Genomic DNA, 18,920 nt, shown 5'->3' with positions numbered 1-18,920 from the left:
CCAGTAGCCGTCAGAAAGGAATCGATGTATTGCGAAAAGGCGCTTCATTCATGCCTTACAGACCGAGACCTCCCTATCCTGCCTGAGGGCCTCTTGTTGAATCTCGCAATGCGCCCTAGCTACTATACATGCTCCCTTCGGCTGGCTGGGGCAATTTACGGTTGTTTGGAGAACCCATATCCCTAAAGAAAGCGTCATGAGCACGAGAGTCGTCGCTCTGCTTGCTTCCCCATGTATCACTCACTTGCGAATCTCGACAAGGATCGTCTCGAGCGTGTAGTGTCGCTTCCACTGGGAGAGTACCGGCAGAAGGCTCGATTCAACCTGTGCGACACCAAGAGACTGTCAGTCATCGTCATCGAATAAACTCAGCGTGGTAGCGAATCTGTGTCAGACCCACCTTTCCCGTTTGCTGATTGACGCACGGCAGGTTGATGCGCGTCAAGAACCAGATCTCTGGCGGTTGGTCGGGGTACTGCTGACCACAGGTGATTTTGAGCGAGTAGATTCGGTTCTGGTGCACTGAGTGGCCAGGACCGATGATGGTCCCATTCCAGTTTGACATCACTTTGAAAGAAAGATGGGCCGCAAGATCTGAGTGCGGCCCTGATGACAAGAGACGGGAGGGAAAGGGAGAGGATATACTCACTGACATCGGATCCGTCATCGAGGCCATAGGAGCATGTTCCGTCTCCAATGCCTTTCTCACCCTTGTCGAGCTCCTCGAGCAGTCTGAAATTGCGAGGGACTAAGATGATTGTCAGCTCCGAGGAGGTGTATGCCGTCCAGCAGGGGTCTCGTTCGCACTCACCTTTCGCCATCGTGGACTGCCTTGATACTATTGAGACAAGCAGCTGCGATGTCGACTTAGGTTGTAGCCCTGATCACAAGTTATATCCTCCAATGTCGCTGGGTCTTGTCCCTTGTCTTGATAGCTACTGATCGAGATTCGCGATTTGTTGGCTGCACCAAGAGGTCCGATGAGGTCCAAGCGCAGACGCGACCGCGCGTCGGCCGAGAAAAGCCCGCCTCCTCCTTCCTCAGCCACTTTCTGCTCCTTCTTCCTCCCTCTCTTAATCTCTTCAGACTCGGTAGGCCGAGAGTGGTCGACGTGATATTCAACAAGGGCAAGATGGCATCGTCGTCTCGCAAGGAGCCCTTGTCCGTCGATGCACTCTTGCAAAAGCAAAGGGAAGAGGCTACTTTCAAGGTGCGCAGGCGTGCAACCCTTCCCGAGACAGTGCATACTAATGACGCTTCTCTTGCCACACTGCAGCCGAAGTTTTTGAGCAAGGCCGAGCGGCAGAAGCAGGCTTTGGAAAAGCGAGAAGCCGACATCAAAGAACAAAAGAAGAGGGATCAGGAAGAGAAGGCAAAGCGAAAAGAATTTGAGAGAAGCGCAGCAGCAGCCAGCACTGGTGCTCCTGCCGCGTCGTCGTCGTCGTTGTCGTCCTTGTCGTACGATGGGAGAGCCGCTCGACGTGATGAATTCCCAAGGGCTGAGCAGTACGACCCGCGCGATCCAAGGAATCGCAATCGGCACTACAATGGCAGAGATCGAGGGGCAGAGGACCGGAGACAAACGGCGATAACTCCCTCCTCAAGCCAGTCGAACGGCTCAGCATCGTACAATGGACATGGTGCTTCGACTTTGCAAACCCAAAAGCAGGCTGACGCGGAGCAGAACACGTTGACGGAGGCAGAGCAAGCTCTGATCCGCAACAAGTACTTAGGTATCACGGAGCGGTCCAAGAAAAAGACGAGAAAGCAGCTCCAGGATAAAAAGCTCATGTTTGGGTGGGACCAAAACGAGGACACATCCGACAAGCTAAATCCAGCTCTCTTTGATCGTCAAGTCGAAGCGAGAGTCTTTGGCGCAGGTGGTCGCGCTGGCATGGACCCCGCTCAGCAAGAGGCGTCGAATGGCGCAACCAATGGCGACCCGCTGCGACGAGGGGCCAAATCGGCGTTTGCAGAGAAGCACTGGAGTGAAAAGACTCTCGAGGAGATGAAGGAGAGAGACTGGCGCATCTTCCGGGAGGACTTCGCCATTTCCAGCAGAGGTGGCCATATTCCCCGACCGCTCCGATCGTGGCGGGAGAGCACGATCCCCGAGCCGATTCTTAAAGCTATTGACGAGATCGGGTATACCGAACCTTCACCCATTCAACGACAGGCCATCCCCATCGGACTTCAGAACCGCGACTTGATCGGTATCGCAGAGACGGGTTCAGGAAAGACTGCCTCGTTCGTCATTCCTATGCTGGCCTACATCTCGCAATTGCCCCCATTGTCGGATGCAAATCGGCACCTGGGTCCGTATGCGCTCATCATTGCGCCCACTCGCGAGCTGGCTCAGCAGATCGAGGTCGAGACCAAAAAGTTCACGGATAGCCTTGGCTTCAAATGTGTGTCCATCGTGGGCGGGCGCGACATGAACGAGCAGGCCTTCAGCTTAAGAGATGGAGCGGAAGTCATCGTCGCCACGCCTGGTCGTTTGAAGGACTGCGTGGAGCGCCACGTTCTCGTCTTGAGCCAGTGCCTTTACCTGGTCCTCGATGAAGCCGACAAGTCTATCGGCCTTGGTTTTGCAGACGTGCTTGACTACATCCTCGACTCGATGCCTGCATCTAATCTCAAGCCCGATACCGAGGAAGCAGAGGATCCTTTGGCTCTGATGAGGAACGAGGCGATTAAAGTGCCAAAGTATCGCGTTACGATGCTCTACTCAGCCACGATGCCGCCCAGTGTTGAACGACTTGCACGCAATTATCTGAGACGACCTGCGCACATCACTATCGGCGAAGCGAACCAGGCCGTGGGCACCGTGGAGCAGCGCGTCGAGTTCATTTCCGGCGAGGACAAGAAGAAGGCCAGGCTGATGCAACTCTTGTCCTCTGGTCTCGAACCACCGATGATTGTCTTCAGCACGACGAAACAATCGGTGGACAGCCTTTCCAGAGACTTAAACAGGGCAGGCTGGAATGTTGCAACACTCCATTCAGGCAAGACACAAAGCCAGCGAGAAGAAGCTCTCGCCTCGTTGAGATCGGGACAATGCCCCATCCTTGTCGCCACCGACCTGGCCGGCCGAGGTATCGACGTACCCGACGTGAGCGCCGTCATCAACTTCCAATTTCCAACATCGTTCGAAGCTTACATCCATCGTATTGGCCGGACAGGTCGTGCGGGCAAACGAGGTGTGGCTTTCACGTTTTTGGAGAATCACGACGAGGACTACTTCTACGATCTCAAACAGGAGTTGTCGAGGAGCAAGCTTTCGAGCGTGCCGAGGGAACTCGATCGGCATCCGGCCGCCCAGAGACGCATCACGCGCGAGATGAAGCGAAAGAGAAACGAAGAGGAGGAGTGACCTGCATTGTCGACCTTCCTACCTTTCCATACGGCATGATTCTTGCAGGACTTTGCCAATGAGCGATTTGAAATGACATTATTGATGTAGTTGTACACGTTACAAGTTACAAGTTACAAAGCACGACAAAGGAACGAGCGAGAAAGTCGCTCTCGTGTGTTGCTTGACAATCAGGCGCCAGGGATGAAGTAGTTGTCAATCGGCACCGACGCAATCTCGTACAACAGCATGTCGAATTCGTCGAGAGAAGGGCCAGGAAATTGACTCAGGTCGTCGCCTGCGCCATTTCTGTAGAAGGCACCAGCGTGGCCACCTTGCGGTCCCTGGCTTCCATCCCCTGGTACTGGGCCTGGTGGGTTGGATAGAGGTGTCTGCCGTTGCTGCTGTGTTTCATGCGGATTTGCCGGAGTGTGGTCGACAGGACCTGCACCGCTGGGCTGCCCATTCGACTGCTGCTGAGCAGCGACAAAATCGATCAAGAAGGACGCGTCGTGCGCATAAGGTGACGAGGGGTCTCGCTGCTGCTGCGGGTGATTTGGCCCTTCTTGCCGTCGACGAGGGGGGAAATGACGAGGCATTTGCGGATTCTCCATGTTGGTCCCGTAAAAAGGAGGGGCGATAACCCCACTTGTCGGAGCCCGGCCATAGCGAGCCTGTTGGGGCGGCCCAGGCTGCGGTGTAGCGTTGGAAGAAGATCTCCGAGTGGCATTGTCCGCATACGAACGCCACTGACTATGGTACGAAGTCTGATAGGGGACTTCAGACGCCATGGGAGGTTCGCACTGGGTGACCCCCTTCCATTGCTCGCCGAGCTGTGATGGGAAATGAACCTCGCCCTGCTTCTGCGGATGACTCTGCTTTCCCTTTACACCCCTCAGCTCGTGCGATGCCGAGGTCCAGTCGTAGATGGCGTCACCTGTCTTTTGCGAAATGGCTGCTGAAGTCGCCAAGATACTGGCATGACGACGAACAGAGGTAGCCAGTGCTTCCTCCTGTTTTTCGCGCTGTGCTCTCGCTTCTTCGTCTTCGCCATCGTCATCGCCTCCTTGCTCAACGGGTCGATCACTGGTCGAATTTCGGGGTTGGCGGTGATGCCATCGGAACATTGTTGACGATGAAGAGGGCGGGGCCTTTGAATCAAGAGCTTTGAGCGCCTGTGCCATGTTGCGCATCACAAGAGCCGAGAATTGAGCCTTTGGAGCAACCGAAGCGGCACGCTTGTTCCACGTCGAGTCTTGAGAGACGGCGGCCACTTCTTCGGCGAGAGCCTGAATTGATGTCAGCGTCACGCCCGCCACAAAGGCAGGTGGCGGAGTGAGGGCTCGAAAGGAGCCATTGGCCAGTCGAGGGAGGACCAGATTCGAGATGCGGACAGCAACCTGGGCGGCTTGCAGTGTTCGATGATGGCCACCAAGGAGTACCAAGGTCTCAAATAGATCCGTGTGGCCAGACAGACGGCCCAAAAACGTCTTGGACGAGTTACAAGGCCCGATCTTGCTGTCATAGAGGACGATTGTACTCTCAGTGATCCGACTGAGGCAGACAAAGTGCAGCGCCACAAATTCGAATTCGAGCCAGTCGATGCGGATTAGCCACGGCGACTGCACGCCCTTTCTCGACTTGCCAGCCCTCGATGGTCGTTCACTTTCCGCGCCTGTCCCTTTACCCCTCGACGCGGACGATCTTCCTCGTTTTCCTGACATTTGCTCCCTGAGCTGCTGGAGCTCTTGCTGGTAGTCCAAGTGCTCTTGTGAGACCTGATCAATCAGCCGAGCGAGAGAGCGGAGCTGGGCACTGAAATCATCGATGCGCGCCTGGAGGCCATCGATGCTCTCCACAACAATGTTGTGGATCTCTTCCCCAAGCACTGATGGAGGCAAACGCTCTATCTTCGCATTCTGCTCCTGGCAGAAGGTCCGCATCACGGCCACAGCCTGGTACCGCAGAATCGAACAGAGCATCCAGAGACGCTCCTCTTGCTCTGCATTCGCGTCCCTTTCTTCCTCGCATCCCTCTTCTTCATTCTCGTTACCGCTTTCGCCACGTTCCTCCTCGTCGTCAACTTCTTTGTCTTTTCTTTCTCGTTGCGTAGCGCTCGAAGGCGGGAAAGGACGAGGGACTGGATTCGCGCAATATTCTTGAATCGCCTGCAGGCTGTCCATAGGGCATTCCACAAACGGTCTTCGTTGAATGTTGCCCGCGAGACTGACGAACGTCGTGTACGAGGAGAGAGACACGGCCAAGCTCGCCTTTCTGAGAAGACAAATAGATGATTCTGTCGGTACTCCAGCACCCAGCTGCCTGGCCGTGTCAGCCAGATCGATGCTGTTTGAAGTGGCGGTAGATGCTGCTGCGAGGAGACCGACGCCGTCGAAGGAGCCCTCGAATGTCTTTCCGCATCCTGTATAGTCCCACTCTTCGTCATGCTTGGCCAAAAGCAGAGGCTCGTACAGGGCCAGGCAGGCCAGCGCCGCCGCCTCGCCGGGTTCTGATGGGCCTCTCAGTAGGGTGGCCAGTGCCTCTTGACGCAGGGCTGCGAGCAGCTCAGCCTCGAGACGATGAGCACCGAGACGCTTGGCCGCGAGATAGACGAGCACGCCGAGAAACAAACCACCTTTTGGTTGGCTGCCCTGCACATGTCTACCGTTTCTTGAACGTTTTGCTTTGGAACTGTCTGGTGATGCACCGCCATAGATCTCTTCTGCGAGGATCGACTCCACGAACGGAATGTGCAAGCGATAGGACTCGAGCCTGCCGAGGTCGAAGACATCGTGTCAGCTGGACAGAGACAAACAAAAATGAGGAAGCTACACTAGAAGCTGTCCAGACACGTACGCTTCGTTCATTCGATTGACGTCGAGTAGTGGCCCATAGTCGCAGAGGATCTGTTCGACAGACTTTGTGGGAAAGGGAGCTGAGCGGGAAAAGGAGGAGGGCTCCGAGCTTGAGGCTTGCTCTGGGGTGAATAGGTTCCATGCGGATGGAGGAGGTGGCCTGCGGAACGTCGCTTGACGATAGCATAGCATACGTAGGGAATCATATGGACGCAGAGACGAGCGCACAGAGTCGATCCATGGTCGCGAGCTGACCAAGGCATCCACCGGAAAGCTCCCTGGGGCATCGGCTAGAAACCCTGCTTGGTCTCCCTCTTCCTTCTGCCATCTCGGCTCTCTCATGCCGGCAGCCACATCCTTAGCTGCACTTTGGGGTCCGAAGTTCGGTCCGCTGCGGCTTCTGTTGAGAAGGGCCTCTGCATCTGGACCCTGAGGCGAGTCGGGGCGGCGCCCAGAGATCGAATCCGTAAGACGAGGATGGGTGCGTTGATGTCTACGATTCCAGTTGACCTCCATCATGTCGGGATCAAAGACATGTTCTCGTCGAGCAAACACCCCTTCTTCCACCTCCGCATCCACATCCTCCACGTCGCCCTCCTCATCGACCATGGAAGCCACTACGACAACTTCGTCGTCTTCATCAGACTCAGCTACTACGGGACCCGGTCCTGTGCCTTTGGCGTGCCGTGCTCTCTTTGACGCTGGATGATCTCTGAGGTGGTGATGCTGCCGCTCTTGCTGCTGCTGTTGCTGCTGAAGTTGCAAGCTCGCAGGCACAGCATTGGCGCGCAAAGATTTAGGGCCACCTCGTTTTCTATACGAAGCGGGCAGCGGCTCCGAAACAATGCAAGCCTGCTTGAGGACCTTGCATCGATGGCATGCCAGCTCGGTCGGCTGCGGCGCCTCGCTCGCCAAAACCGCTGTCACATCCGGAAGGTCGCAGCGCTGCTTCGCCTTTCGGCAGCCCACGCACGATCGAGGCCCCCTCGTCCTCTTTCGCTTCTGCGTGCCATGCGCTTGCACCTCTTCTTGCTGCTTTGTAGATGACGAGGTCGATGGAACGTCGGCCATTGTGCCGTAGACGTCCTTATCGTCCTGCCACCGAGGCGCATTGAGGCAAAGAAGAGGCTAGGGAAGAGAGTGAGAAATATTAGCTCGGAACGAAGCATCCGCATCTCCGGCTTCCGAAAATGGCTGCTTTCAGACGACCCTCACTTGGGTGAAGATGGGTGCGGTATGAACAATGAACGCAAGGGACTTTTACAAGTACGTCTGGATAGTTGCTACAGTTGTGGCTCTTCAGGGTCTATGGGAGACCTGCAGGTGCTTAAAGGAGAGGACAAGGTGGTAAGAGGGTCGAACAGAAGTGAGAGTTAAAAGCATTGGTAGCTTTCATTTTTGAGGTGTGGAGAGGAGCCTTAGCTGGTCCTTGGGCGTGCGTAGGCCGAGTGTGGAGAGCGCTTGCGAGGCACGGCAGGGAGGCAGAGGGTGGAGAGGAGCTTACTGAGCAGCGAGCCCGTCTCAAACGGGTTTGGTGGAGGAGCAGTCGAGAAGCGGAGAGCCACGTCTCGGGTCAGTTGCTGAAGGATTGCATGTGATGAGATGCTAGAAGACACCATCTCGCAAGACCTGACTCACCCTTTGAACAGTCGTTTGTCCTCTTCGAGCTGCTGTGAGGTGCTTGAAGAAGTAGCTCGTAACTATGAGAAAGCTTGGAACGGAAAAAAGAAAGAGGATCGTAGCGACGGGTGCTGCACGGAGCGCATTTCGGAACGAACCGACGCCTTCCTCCGACATAGAGACAAGTTGAAGACCAGGAATGGAAGCTGCCGACGAGCGTGCTAGGTAGGCGAGGTGAAGCGCAGCAAAAACGGTCACGTACGAGAGAGAGAGAGCGGCGAAGATGAGAAAGCCCAAAAAGAAGGCCAGATTGCCTGATCCTACATCAGCGCCGATCCAACGACAGTGTCCGAAGTTGTGCAAGCAGCACCGTCGGCAGATGCTGCAATGAAAGGCTCGTGGAGGTGGATATATGTCGCAAACGTCACAGTAGCGGCAGCGAAGAGTTGTCGATCCCACTTGAATCTCTCTCGGTACTGGCTGCTGCTCCATGTCGACGACTGGTCGATGAAGTCCCCGAAGAGCAGTCTCCCTACGCCATTGTCTCCACCGTTTGATGCTGGTGGTGCAAGGCGATTTGAAGAAGGCGTTGAAGCCGTTTGAGTGGCTCATAGTTGTCACATTGTCAACTTCGTCCTGTCGATAGATGAGCCAAGTCCGTCGACCACCTGTGTCGAGCATAGGCATTGCTCGAACAGCGTCAGGCGAGGCTAGCAAGTTCAACGGATTTGTCCGCTCGGACTGACTACCTTGAGCTTCTTTCGTGACAACTTCGGTCCTCACAGGGACAACTGTTCTCGCCTTTGTCGGGCTGGCCTTAGCGGCTGCTTGCTTGATCTGCTGCCTGAGTTTTGCCAACGCCATTTTCTTCCGGGGCGAGTCGTCGTCGAGGTCTTGCACTTCTTGCGACAGGTATGAGGTTATAACCACCTCATTGTCCCGACCTTGTTGCAATGGCAAGCTTCCTCCTGGCCGTGCTGTTTGTCTCGCGACATCTTTGAGCGTGTATTGATGCAGCCCCAGTGGAATTGTTCCTGGGTCAGTGGCTGCGGCGCAGACAAAGGACACGGCAGTCCCAAGAAATAAGTAGATCGGGGCAACCGCCGCCGCCGGACTAAAGGCAGACCAGAGGAAGGGGGCCTCGAAGACAAAGAAGAGCGCAATTACCAGCACCTGGAACAGAAACACCATGGTGGTCATGGCATATCTCGAAGCCCTTCTTGACCACCGTCCTCGCGCAGCACTTGCCGCATCTGCGGGAAAAGCGCTCATCTCTTGATCGGCTTCTTGCTCTCGATCATTGGCCTTCGCGACATTCTTGACCTTTTTGACAGGCGGAAGGAGCTGCATAGAAGCGACGACTCTGCGGAATTCGGCTATTGAGACTGTGTGCTGTTCGATGTGCTCAACATCCGCTTTCCGAACACCTGTACCCTCGGGGTGATATACAAACGCTTCGACCTCCGAAGCGCTCCTTGCTTCTTCGTCGGTTGGCGCCACATGATGATGCTGACCTGCTCCTCCAATCGCCGAATTGATCCTCTGATGGCTCATCTTCTCAGCATCAACATTTTCGCCCTGAGATGCTTGTGCCTTCGATGCTGCCTGTCTCTGTCCTCCCTCTTCGTCACTGCTGAGTCTGCTCCTTCTTCTCGCCTTTCCGGGTCCTGCCACGAGCTCGAATGAAGAGCTCCTGCGAAGTGTATCCTCAGGTTCCGTTGGCATTGTCATCGCTTTCGCACCTTTCCGCCCTTTTGCGGCTCCCTCCCAATTTGAGGGGCCTGCCTCGCCTTCTGCAGGGATAGAGGGTATCTTTGCTGTTCCTTTCGGAGGAGATGAGAAATTGCTCGATGGCGTTTCAGCCCTTGCTCTTTTATTCTTCAGTGGTGCCGAGAGCGAGGCTCTGTTAGTGTTGCCATGAGCGTGGTATATCCCCGCACCGAAGCTTCCCCCTCTCGGTCGCGGCTTGCGCCCATCGAAGAAGAAAAGCTGACTGAAGTCTTCTCCACTACCGTCAAAGGAGCGAAGGTCGATGCCCAGACCGACGCCGGTTCGACTGCCCGCAGTCGTCAGCTCACTGCCACTGCTGGGGCTCCCACTCTCGCTATAGTGGCCCTGCTCGGAGCCGAACAGAGCGGAAGCTGCCTGCTCACTCGCTTGTCGATGGTCTCCTCTGTAGAATTGCTGCCTCTTGAGAGGCGTCTCGGGCAAGGGTATGGGGGCTACTTCATGGTCTTCGACATCGTTCTCCGCCCGCTCTCTCTGGCCATTGTGACCTCGAGTCGAAGGGTGGCTGGAGCTGAGGGACGCCGCTGACACGAGGCCAGATGCCTCAGGAATGGATCCGTGGGCCAGTGGCAGCTCAATTGTTCTGGGAGAAATGGTAGATGAGCCATCACCTCTGCTGCTCTTTCGAATCGGCAATTGCGGTCGACTAGGGAGCGAAGAGTGGCGGGTCGAAGGGGTCGGCATCTGTTCGAGCTCGTTTCTTGTTCTCTCAGATGCGAAAACGGGCCTGCTCTGTCCCTGTACTATAGCAGGTGGATCGCTCCCTTGTCGGCCCTCCGCCGATTCGATGCTCCTGTAAGCTCCCTCTGCTGACTGCGTTGGAGGCATGACTCTTTGTGGATCTTCCTTAGCTGCAGCTTCTTCCTCCCTCCACCACCTTTTCATGAGACCTATGGCCGGACCAAGAGACGACGCCAAAGGTGACAGGCCAGAAAATTCCTCTTCACCGGGCGATTGTCTCTCGTTATACGACATCGGCTCGGACGATTCTTCCCGACGGAGCGACGAGGGTGTATGGAAAGCTTGCCCTATCGAAGCAGGCGACGAATGAGCGGACAAGAACCGGTCTCCATCTTCCGTCTTCGAAAGACCGCTTCCTTCTTCTTGCATCTTTTCAAGCTGAAGCGACCGGCTCGCCGAGCGTCGGTGCGTGACCGTCTGGGAGCTTAGCTTCGCGACACCCTCTCCTCGCCGTGGAGCGTAGCTATAATCATGTCCACCATGTGCATGGTCACTGCTTACATGTGAGGGCGATCGTGAAGACTGTGTAGGCGAAGAAGACGAAAAGGGCTGACGTTGCTGTTGTTGTTGTAGTTGCTGCTGCTGCTGCTCTTCTAGTCTCTTTTCAAAACGCAAGGCGGCCTCTGGCGAAAAAGCGCCCTTGGGGAGCGACTCAATGCTTGAACGCTGGCTTGGCGATACGGCATAATTTCTGGTAGTGAGCGACAAGGGTGGGCGGGCAGGAAACGTGACTGTGGGCGAGATGGGAGCTGACCGCGGGTGGTGCCAAGATGTGGGCCGCCAATCTTCCCTGCCAGTGTCTTTACGACGGAGCGGAGACGATGAGGAAGAGGCCTGCAGTTGGTCTTCTGGCAAGATCTTGTTGGTTTCGCTGTCTTCTGGCCTGTCCGGTGCGTGCCGATGATATTCATGGGAGTCTGAGATCCACGTACGGGTGCCATGAGTGGGCGCGCCATAGCTTTGTGAATGGCGGAGTACCCGTCCACTTCGTGCCTCGTAGCTCCTGCCGGCTCGTTGCCGCAAACTTTGCCAGTACTGCTCGTCAGCTGAAATACGCGTGGTCTGTGCTCGCCTCGCTATTTTATCCTGCCCCACGTCCTCGCGACCGTAGCCCGCACCTTCCGAGCTTCTGCCCTCGTGCTTCGACTGCAGGGCAGCCGGCCGGGATTGATAGCCAAGCCCGCCGCCCATGCGAAGTCGCATCTCCCTCTCGAAGGCTTCATAGCTCGTCAGCGCACTCGAAGATAGCGGCCTTCGAATTCCGTTTCCAACATTGTTGTCATCATCGATCGAGGCCGACGACGCCGGACGACCTGCCGCCTGGGTCCCGACCGACGTCGACCAGGACGGCGTCCGGCGGTAGCCGAGAGAGCGTTGCGAAGAAATTGTTGGACAATCGTCTCGCTGTTGGCGTCAGGGTTCAGCAATACCACAAAGGGCGACGTCCCTGGCAAGGGCAAAGGGTCGGTGTTGGCTCCAAGGAAGAGATCTCGAGGTAAAGAGAAAGGGCAAGAAAAGAGTGTGCCCTAATGATTGAAGGAAGAACGCAAGAACAAATCTTGACCTCGATCCAAAAGAAGGTAGTTGCGTTGGTGCTCGTCAAAGAGAGTGTTCGCAAATTCGCTGTGCATCCCAGCTTCTAGGCCGTCGATGAAGGCCACAATCCGTTGGCGTCAGGCCATGCCACTCATCAGCACGAGAAAGAAGGCGCGAGCGGAGGTGAGGATGGGGGGGGGGCTGAGACAGGGGCACGCCTCCGACAGCGAGCACGCCGGAAGACAACACCGAAGGAAGAAGAAGTAGACACGTTTAGGTGAAAGACTGCAAGTGGTCGTCTGCTCATCTGTTTACTAATGAAAACCCTTCTTGGGGCGGATTTGCCAAGTTCTCGGCCCAATGACGGCAAAAGCGTGCAGGAGGCGCAGAGAGGTAGGGTTAATACAAGGCACGCTCGCTACAAGGCTTTGCTTTGCGTGCTAGTGCAATAGTAGGCAGCAGAGTGTTACTTGAATCACTCTACGCAAAGCCCGGACAAGCAGCTAGTACTTTCGTAGTGCACAGCAGCACCTAATGCTCTTTCAAGGCTTATCGACTCGTTGAAGGTGCAGTAGATGATTGCAGTCCTCTTTTTCTTTCTATCTTTCCTTCTCTTTTTCCGCGCTTTTTTTTTACCGCCACACTTCACACCTGGGCACGAGGAAGCCGCCGCCGAGGAGTCTTTCCTTTTTGGAAAAAGCGGGACATGCAAAGTTGCACCGATCAGCAGCAGGCTTTGCATTACTGTCCCCGGCCCGCAAATGAACATTCACGTTTGTTTACTCTTCGTAAGACCGGAGGTTCCTGATTATTATCGGCCGCTCGGAAAATTCTTTTGAAACAAAAGGACAGACAACAACAATCTGGTTCCGTTCCACAGTTGTGGAGTGGACACACAATCTTTTGCAGCGGGGCCGAGGACGTAATATCACTACTCTATGCTCGTCCTAGGCTGCTATGTCACGTGGTTTAAGTAGCTCTTCTCGGCGACATGCCCGCTCTTACTGTCATCAATCTGGCGGGCCTGCTTCACGCTGCTTCTGCACCGCTTGACGGCGTCCAAGCATGCATCTGCTGAACATCGTATATCCCTAAACAAGCGTGGAGAGAAGCTTCGGACGTTTTTTGCCCGCCCGCCGCATGACTTGGAACAGCAGAACAAAGACTTGTAGGATCTAGCTTGTGCGCGCGTGAACACACGGCAAGCACAGACCTTCCGCATTTCCTTTTTGAGTGCTGTGCAGTGCAGAACAGTGCATTTGAGTGGTAGGGAAGAAAAGTAAAGAGGATCCGCGCAGATCGAGACCGAGGCCGCAACACTGATCTGGTGGACGGACAGAACACGCGCGTATGCACGGCTACTTTAGGTCGATGACGCTTCCTGTGGCCTCTTGTGGTCGAACAGTGATGGGATGGATTTGCCACTATGAGGTGAAGTCATATACCTTCTGGAAGTTGATAAGCTTTTGCGAAGAAGCAAGATGAGGAGGCCCCACGCACTGCCCTACCTGGCCTAGCGGTAATTAATTGGGGTGATCCAGCTGTCAAGACTCTTACAGGCCTGGTGCAAGGCATCCTAATTTGATTGTGTCGACGATCCATATGTAACTAAATCAACGCTGAGATGCCATTGTTCGGTCCAAGAGCCTCGCTAGAAGAATACGATGACCGTGGGTGTCTGGCATCTATTTCTGCTCGCAGTCTGGCTTTTGGCGCGACTGCCTGAAAGATCGAGCAGGAAGTGGGCCCGTGCCACAGCGTGAGAACGACCGCGGCACTGCCATGAAACCAACTGTACTCTGGGCATCGAGGAGGATCGATTCCCTCTCCCGAAGAGGCCAAAGCGTGGGCAAGTCCCTACATGCTGGCAGGATGAGTGAGCGAAGGGAATGAAGGAAAGGCGGTGTGGGTGACGGAGTCGCTAGCTTTCCAAACTGGGAGCATCTTTCAATAAACAGAAAATGCAATACCGGTGCTCGAGCCGCCTCGCATGCTCACACGCACACTGGCACTTTCTCAGATGGCCACACATGCTACCGAGCTGCCACAATGCACTCCGCCCTTCCTCAGGCCACTAGCACTAGATAAGAGCAATGAAGGGAAGAGGACAAGGCTTCGATTGCAAACGAAGGCTTTAGTTCCAAGGGTGTGGAACAGAGCGACCTGCAGCGGTTCTTTTTTTTTTTTTTTTTTCTAAAATGTCAAGAGTATTTTAGATAATGTGTCTTGGCTCCTCCGATCCCTTTGTCAGTCGACAAGCGCGCAGCACCGCCTGCCGCCCGAGTGTTTGTCCTTTTTTTGTCTCAAATGATGTAGGTGACCTCACATCTGTCTGGCGAGAGTGGCGAGAGTAGCGCAAGAGTGAGATGGAGAGGTCCCCTGCGTCCTTCACGGGAGGATCCTCTCCTACTTCATCCCCCCCCCTCCCTTTCCTCTTTCACACCGCGTCTTCCCTCTTTCCGCCACTTTTCCCGCTTACCCCCCATTGAGAAACTCGACAAAGTCCGCGTCGAGCCGGGGACAGAGTTTGTCATCAACGAGTGCGCCTGCTTGGAGAAGAGACATCCGTTAGGAATAGCGCTCGATTGACGTGGGTCGGGTCGGCGCGCTTTGGCTAGCCAGACTGCATCACAGCGCGATGAGCAAGGCGATCCACTTTCCTTCCCCACCTCATCGACCTCCATCATCAGTACAGGAAGGAGCAGCGACCGATCCGAGCTTCATCGCATTCAGCAGCAGCCCTAGCGGCGACGAGGAGACGAAAACAGCGGCCACTGCTACAGCAGCGTCGCCGAGACGAGGATTCAGCAAGCCATTTGGGAGGCGAGCGACACCAAAGCTGCTGCTCAAAAAGGCAACCGCCAACGGCGACGAAAACCTTGTCCCCCCTTCGCCTCCGCCAAACGTGCCGCTGCCTCCCACGCCAAAGGACACGGCAAGCAGCATCACGAACGGCAGCGTAGGACACGACAGCGACGTCAACTCGGTCGACGGAACAACCGTGCTCGGCTCGCCCAGCTCGTCCTATCGATCCAAGCGGGCCATCAAGCACCACCGCTCAACGACGCCTGACCTTCCAAAGGTCACCTTCGACGTCGGTGAGGCGCAACGCAGCAGCAACGGCCACCTCGTCGTAGTTCCACACCGATCGAGCTCCACCAATCTCAAAAAGGACAGTGAACACAGCAAAGACGCTGGATTTCACGCCGACGACGACGTGATCCACTTCGTGCAACCAAACAGGTGAGTCTAAATGGTTTCCTGTCCATTTGGAGAGAGGGTCCATGCGAGAGCACTGGTCTCGGTTCGCGATTGCAAACAAAAGCCGGAGAGTGGGGCCTAAAGTCACGAGGATAGGCGGAGGGGCTCGGAAAAAAAAAGCAGGAAGAATCAAAGCAGACACACGCTATCTTTCCTGATTGTCCACATCGGGCAGGTGGAGAAGATTGGATCTCTCTCCTGTGGTTGGCCAGCCGTTCAGGCGATCGGCGAGACCTGCGTTCGTCCGTACGTCACCTGTAAGGGAGACGGGCTTTTGCAGACGAGAGGGCGCCACCGGGAACAATTAAGATTTCGTCTGCTACTCTTGGCCATCGCCATCGTCATCGAAGATGCGCGGCTAGCATGGTTTTCGTGGGAAAGAAACCGTCAATAGAGGGTTCTGCTGTCTTTCGTGACTCCGCGATCTGGTCCCAACATCTTATAATAAAAGGGCTGTTATTGACGAGAAGGCCCATATTCCTTCATTCTCGACCCTGCTCCGTCAACGGCCATCCTATCCCCTTGCTGACATTATCTGCCTTTCTCTCTATGCCATCTGTGCTCAGCGCCGATCAAACGGGAGCCACCCTTCAGCCAGAAGGAACAGGCGAGTCTCACGAGTCGCCTAGGCCTTCATTCACCTCGGCTATGGAGCGGACGCTGTCGGAGCAGTCAATTCTGAGCAACAACAAGTCTTCGTCGCCCGGAAAGATGAACAACAAGGCCGATTCCAACCGCGGGGTGGCGCCGGTCAAGGAAATGCCATTGGGCTCGACCGAAGCTTCTGGTGGCGGCGATGTGACAAAATCAACCAACAATGAATCACGTCGACCGCTTTCAAAGGAGCAGTCCTCAGGCATGGTCAGAGCCGCGGCCCAGCCTGTCGATAATGGTGCAGAGGGCAACAGGTCCGGCGAAGACAGCCGCTTACCCGAACACGAGTACGAAGAGGACGAAGCAAGGGAAGACGACCAGCTCGATTCGGACGAATACGCCTATTCTGATGACGGCGATACGGCTCAGCCCCATGGCCAGGAGTCGGTGCCGGCGCCGTACGCGGGCGTGCGCTACAAGACAAAGCGCTTCGACGACTACGAAGGAGATGGCGTCGGTCTGGGTGTCATGACCACACAGCAGCAACCGTCTCGCAACGGCGGAGTGCCCAAATGGCTGTCCGAAGAGCCACAGTTCACGTACGGGTCACGCCCCTCCCGGCACGATAGTCGTACCAGCGCGAACGATTCTAATCGCCGAACCAAGGGCGGCCTGAGGGCAGCGGCCGGCTTTGTGGGCTCCCAAGGCGCCCTCGCGCACACCGACTACGCTGACGACGTGATGAGCCCGGGCTTAGAGACTGGACCTCCGTCAACGAGGGGCTTCAAGGCGCTGAGGCACGGTGCACCGACTAACGACAGCCGCAGCACCCTGGGCCAAGAGCCTATGTCTCGCAACCCTTCTCATACCAACGTGTACCGTAAGTCTGGTTTGCGCTCCGACTTGGCCGACTGGGCTCCGTCTGCGAAACCCAACCCGCACATCAACGACCCGGCCTTTGCCAGCCACAATCTGCCCGAGTGGTCTTCGCTCCGAGCTGGTGACCCAACCTCGAAGCCAATCAGCCGGATCCGCCGCGACCTCGATTGGTCCATGCGGCGCCTCATGAGCGAAGACACCTTTGAGAAGCTCATTGGCGATCCACTCGGCCGCTACCACTTTCGGCAATTTCTCGTCCAGCAGACAGGCACCGAGAACAAGCTCGATCTCTACTTTGACGTGTGCCAGTACGCAAAGCAAACCGAGGCCGTCAGGTCGGCCAGCGATGCCCTTCACGATGTGTATCTGGCTCTGGACTCGGAGTCGCATGTCGACCTGCCCGAGAATCTGGCCTTTGATTTCTACAGCACACTCCGGAAGCAATACGAGCTCAAGACGACGGTGGCACCCCTGCAGCGTCACCTGCTCCAGTCGCTCTACAGAGGCGAATTCCAGAATTTCGTCAAAGCCAAACTCGTAGAGCACAACAAGGTCCGCCTCGGCACCCTCATGGATGATTCTGCCGGTGGCACAAGCGCCTCTGGCCTGGGCGACTGCTTCTGCCTGACAAACCCAAGGCTGCGAGAGAATCCAATCGTGCTCGTCTCGCCGGGTTTCACCGCTCTGACGGGCTATCCGGCCACGTCGATCATCGGTCGCAACTGCCGTTTCCTCAGTGGACCGGGAACAGCACCCAACAGCATCCAGAGGATCCGCGACGCCCTCAACGCAGGCTCATCTTGCACCGAGCTGCTACTCAACTACAAGCGCGATGGCCAGCCCTTTTTCAACCTCTTGACCATCTTGCCTCTTCGTGACGCCACTGGAAATCTGGTGTACTTCATTGGCGGACAGACGGAAGTGACCTCTCAGCTGGCCAGTTCCAAGGGCCTCTCTTGGCTCCTTGGAGGAGGCGACGATGTCTTGCCAGTATCGGTCACCGCGGCAGCCCAGCACAACACCGTTAATGGTGTAGAGGTCTCACCTCAGATGGCTCGCTACCTGCAAGAAGCCGATCGCATGAAAGGTTTCGCCTCTCACGAGGACGATGCAAGCGATGATGGCTTCAGTATGGCCGGCGGCAGCAGCTACAGGGGCGACGGCGACTTTGATGGTCCTAGCCTGGCGAGACCCCGCATGCCAGCCAGCCGACAGAGGTCGCACCGCACAAAGGCAACGGCAGCTGGCTACTATGACCCCAACGCATCTTCGGGACCTGCCGCAGACCAGATGGTGCCCGATTTGGCCCCTTCCTCATCGTCTAGTTCCTCCAGGCGAAGCGATGCCGGTGGCGCCACGTCTAGTGTCGGTCTCATCTCCCGTCTCTTTGGTGGCGGAGGCAGTAAAAAGTCAAAGGGTGGCAATCAGAAACAAATCTCGAGTGGTGGCGACCAGCAAGGTCTGCAGAGGCTCGCCGGCGCTGAGCAGCTCTTCCAGCGTGACCCGCATTCCCTCGAAGACCAGATGGGTGAGATACCGATTGTGTTGTGTCCATTCTTTATCCTTGCTGACCTCTCTTGAACGCTCGTAGACTTCTTCTCAAACCTCTACTCGAAGCTTATCATCTTCAAGCGCGCCAAACGTGAGGTCGTGTTTGTCACGCGCGCCGCCATCACCTACTTCAACCTGCCCACCACGACGTGGTACGACGTCCACTCCTCGCCCCTCGTCCACGCCGATTTGCTCAGCCTGCTCCGTGGCAGCGACAAGGCGGAAACCAAGTCGATTCGTGCCGCCGTCCAGGAGGCCATCCGGCAGGGCACCCACATCTCCATCCAGACAGCCGTCCGCACTCCGCCAACGAGCCGCAGAAATGCCATCCTCGACAAGGTGGCCGAGTTTGGAAACACAAATGGCAAGACGCCTGTCGATGCCAACGGCGAGCCGCTGAGGTTCACGACGATGCACATCACCCCACTCAAGGATCGTGAGAACGCCAGCTTTGCCTTTGTCGCCGTCGTGGCGTGAAAGCAAGATTCTTTACCCTCAATTCGTCTTCTCTTTCCCTTTTTTTACGCCAAAACTTTCGTTTCTTTGTCACACTCACTCGATCATACTCCCACACTCTTCATCTGTTCCATACACGGCTAGACTCGGCCTTTTCTAAGGGCCGGTCAGAGATTTCGTTACCTTGAAGAAGCTTTATAGCAGGCCATAACAGAGAATACATAACAATCTTTCGCTGTGAAGTTTTGGATTGCGATTACAGCGTCAGTTCGTTTCCCTTGTCTTCC

At 55.9% G+C, this 18,920-nt stretch overlaps 5 protein-coding genes across 5 annotated transcripts; 2 read left to right on the top strand and 3 right to left on the bottom strand.

Moving 5' to 3' along the window:
• Positions 1 to 923, bottom strand: FA10DRAFT_265205 (UBC-like protein). The gene is made up of 5 exons (XM_025520963.1): positions 812 to 923; positions 650 to 748; positions 401 to 567; positions 245 to 324; positions 1 to 182 (listed from the first exon to the last, which is right to left on the bottom strand). The coding sequence occupies exons 1-5, from the start codon at positions 819 to 821 to the stop codon at positions 116 to 118; spliced, it is 423 nt and encodes a 140-aa protein (XP_025378537.1). The 5' UTR covers positions 822 to 923; the 3' UTR covers positions 1 to 115.
• A 142-nt stretch (positions 924 to 1,065) lies between these two features.
• FA10DRAFT_299953 (P-loop containing nucleoside triphosphate hydrolase protein) lies at positions 1,066 to 3,469 on the top strand. The gene is made up of 2 exons (XM_025524774.1): positions 1,066 to 1,210; positions 1,277 to 3,469. Exons 1-2 carry the CDS (start codon positions 1,133 to 1,135, stop codon positions 3,371 to 3,373), a joined length of 2,175 nt encoding a protein of 724 aa, XP_025378536.1. The 5' UTR covers positions 1,066 to 1,132; the 3' UTR covers positions 3,374 to 3,469.
• FA10DRAFT_278179 (hypothetical protein) lies at positions 3,432 to 7,315 on the bottom strand. The gene is made up of 2 exons (XM_025523434.1): positions 6,209 to 7,315; positions 3,432 to 6,124 (listed from the first exon to the last, which is right to left on the bottom strand). The coding sequence occupies exons 1-2, from the start codon at positions 7,276 to 7,278 to the stop codon at positions 3,544 to 3,546; spliced, it is 3,651 nt and encodes a 1,216-aa protein (XP_025378535.1). The 5' UTR covers positions 7,279 to 7,315; the 3' UTR covers positions 3,432 to 3,543.
• A 330-nt stretch (positions 7,316 to 7,645) lies between these two features.
• Positions 7,646 to 11,963, bottom strand: FA10DRAFT_64986 (hypothetical protein). Its single transcript, XM_025525625.1, has 3 exons — positions 8,577 to 11,963; positions 7,846 to 8,495; positions 7,646 to 7,710 (listed from the first exon to the last, which is right to left on the bottom strand). Exons 1-3 carry the CDS (start codon positions 11,557 to 11,559, stop codon positions 7,708 to 7,710), a joined length of 3,636 nt encoding a protein of 1,211 aa, XP_025378534.1. The 5' UTR covers positions 11,560 to 11,963; the 3' UTR covers positions 7,646 to 7,707.
• A 2,243-nt stretch (positions 11,964 to 14,206) lies between these two features.
• On the top strand, positions 14,207 to 18,873 carry FA10DRAFT_265198 (hypothetical protein). The gene is made up of 3 exons (XM_025520962.1): positions 14,207 to 15,135; positions 15,720 to 18,154; positions 18,218 to 18,873. The coding sequence occupies exons 1-3, from the start codon at positions 14,531 to 14,533 to the stop codon at positions 18,652 to 18,654; spliced, it is 3,477 nt and encodes a 1,158-aa protein (XP_025378533.1). The 5' UTR covers positions 14,207 to 14,530; the 3' UTR covers positions 18,655 to 18,873.
• The last annotated feature ends 47 nt before the right edge of the window (positions 18,874 to 18,920 follow it).

This window comes from Acaromyces ingoldii (assembly GCF_003144295.1).
Source record: "Acaromyces ingoldii strain MCA 4198 unplaced genomic scaffold FA10scaffold_2, whole genome shotgun sequence".
In the NCBI taxonomy this organism is placed as follows: Eukaryota; Fungi; Basidiomycota; class Exobasidiomycetes; order Exobasidiales; family Cryptobasidiaceae; genus Acaromyces; species Acaromyces ingoldii.
This window is presented reverse-complemented; position numbering and strand designations above follow the sequence as displayed.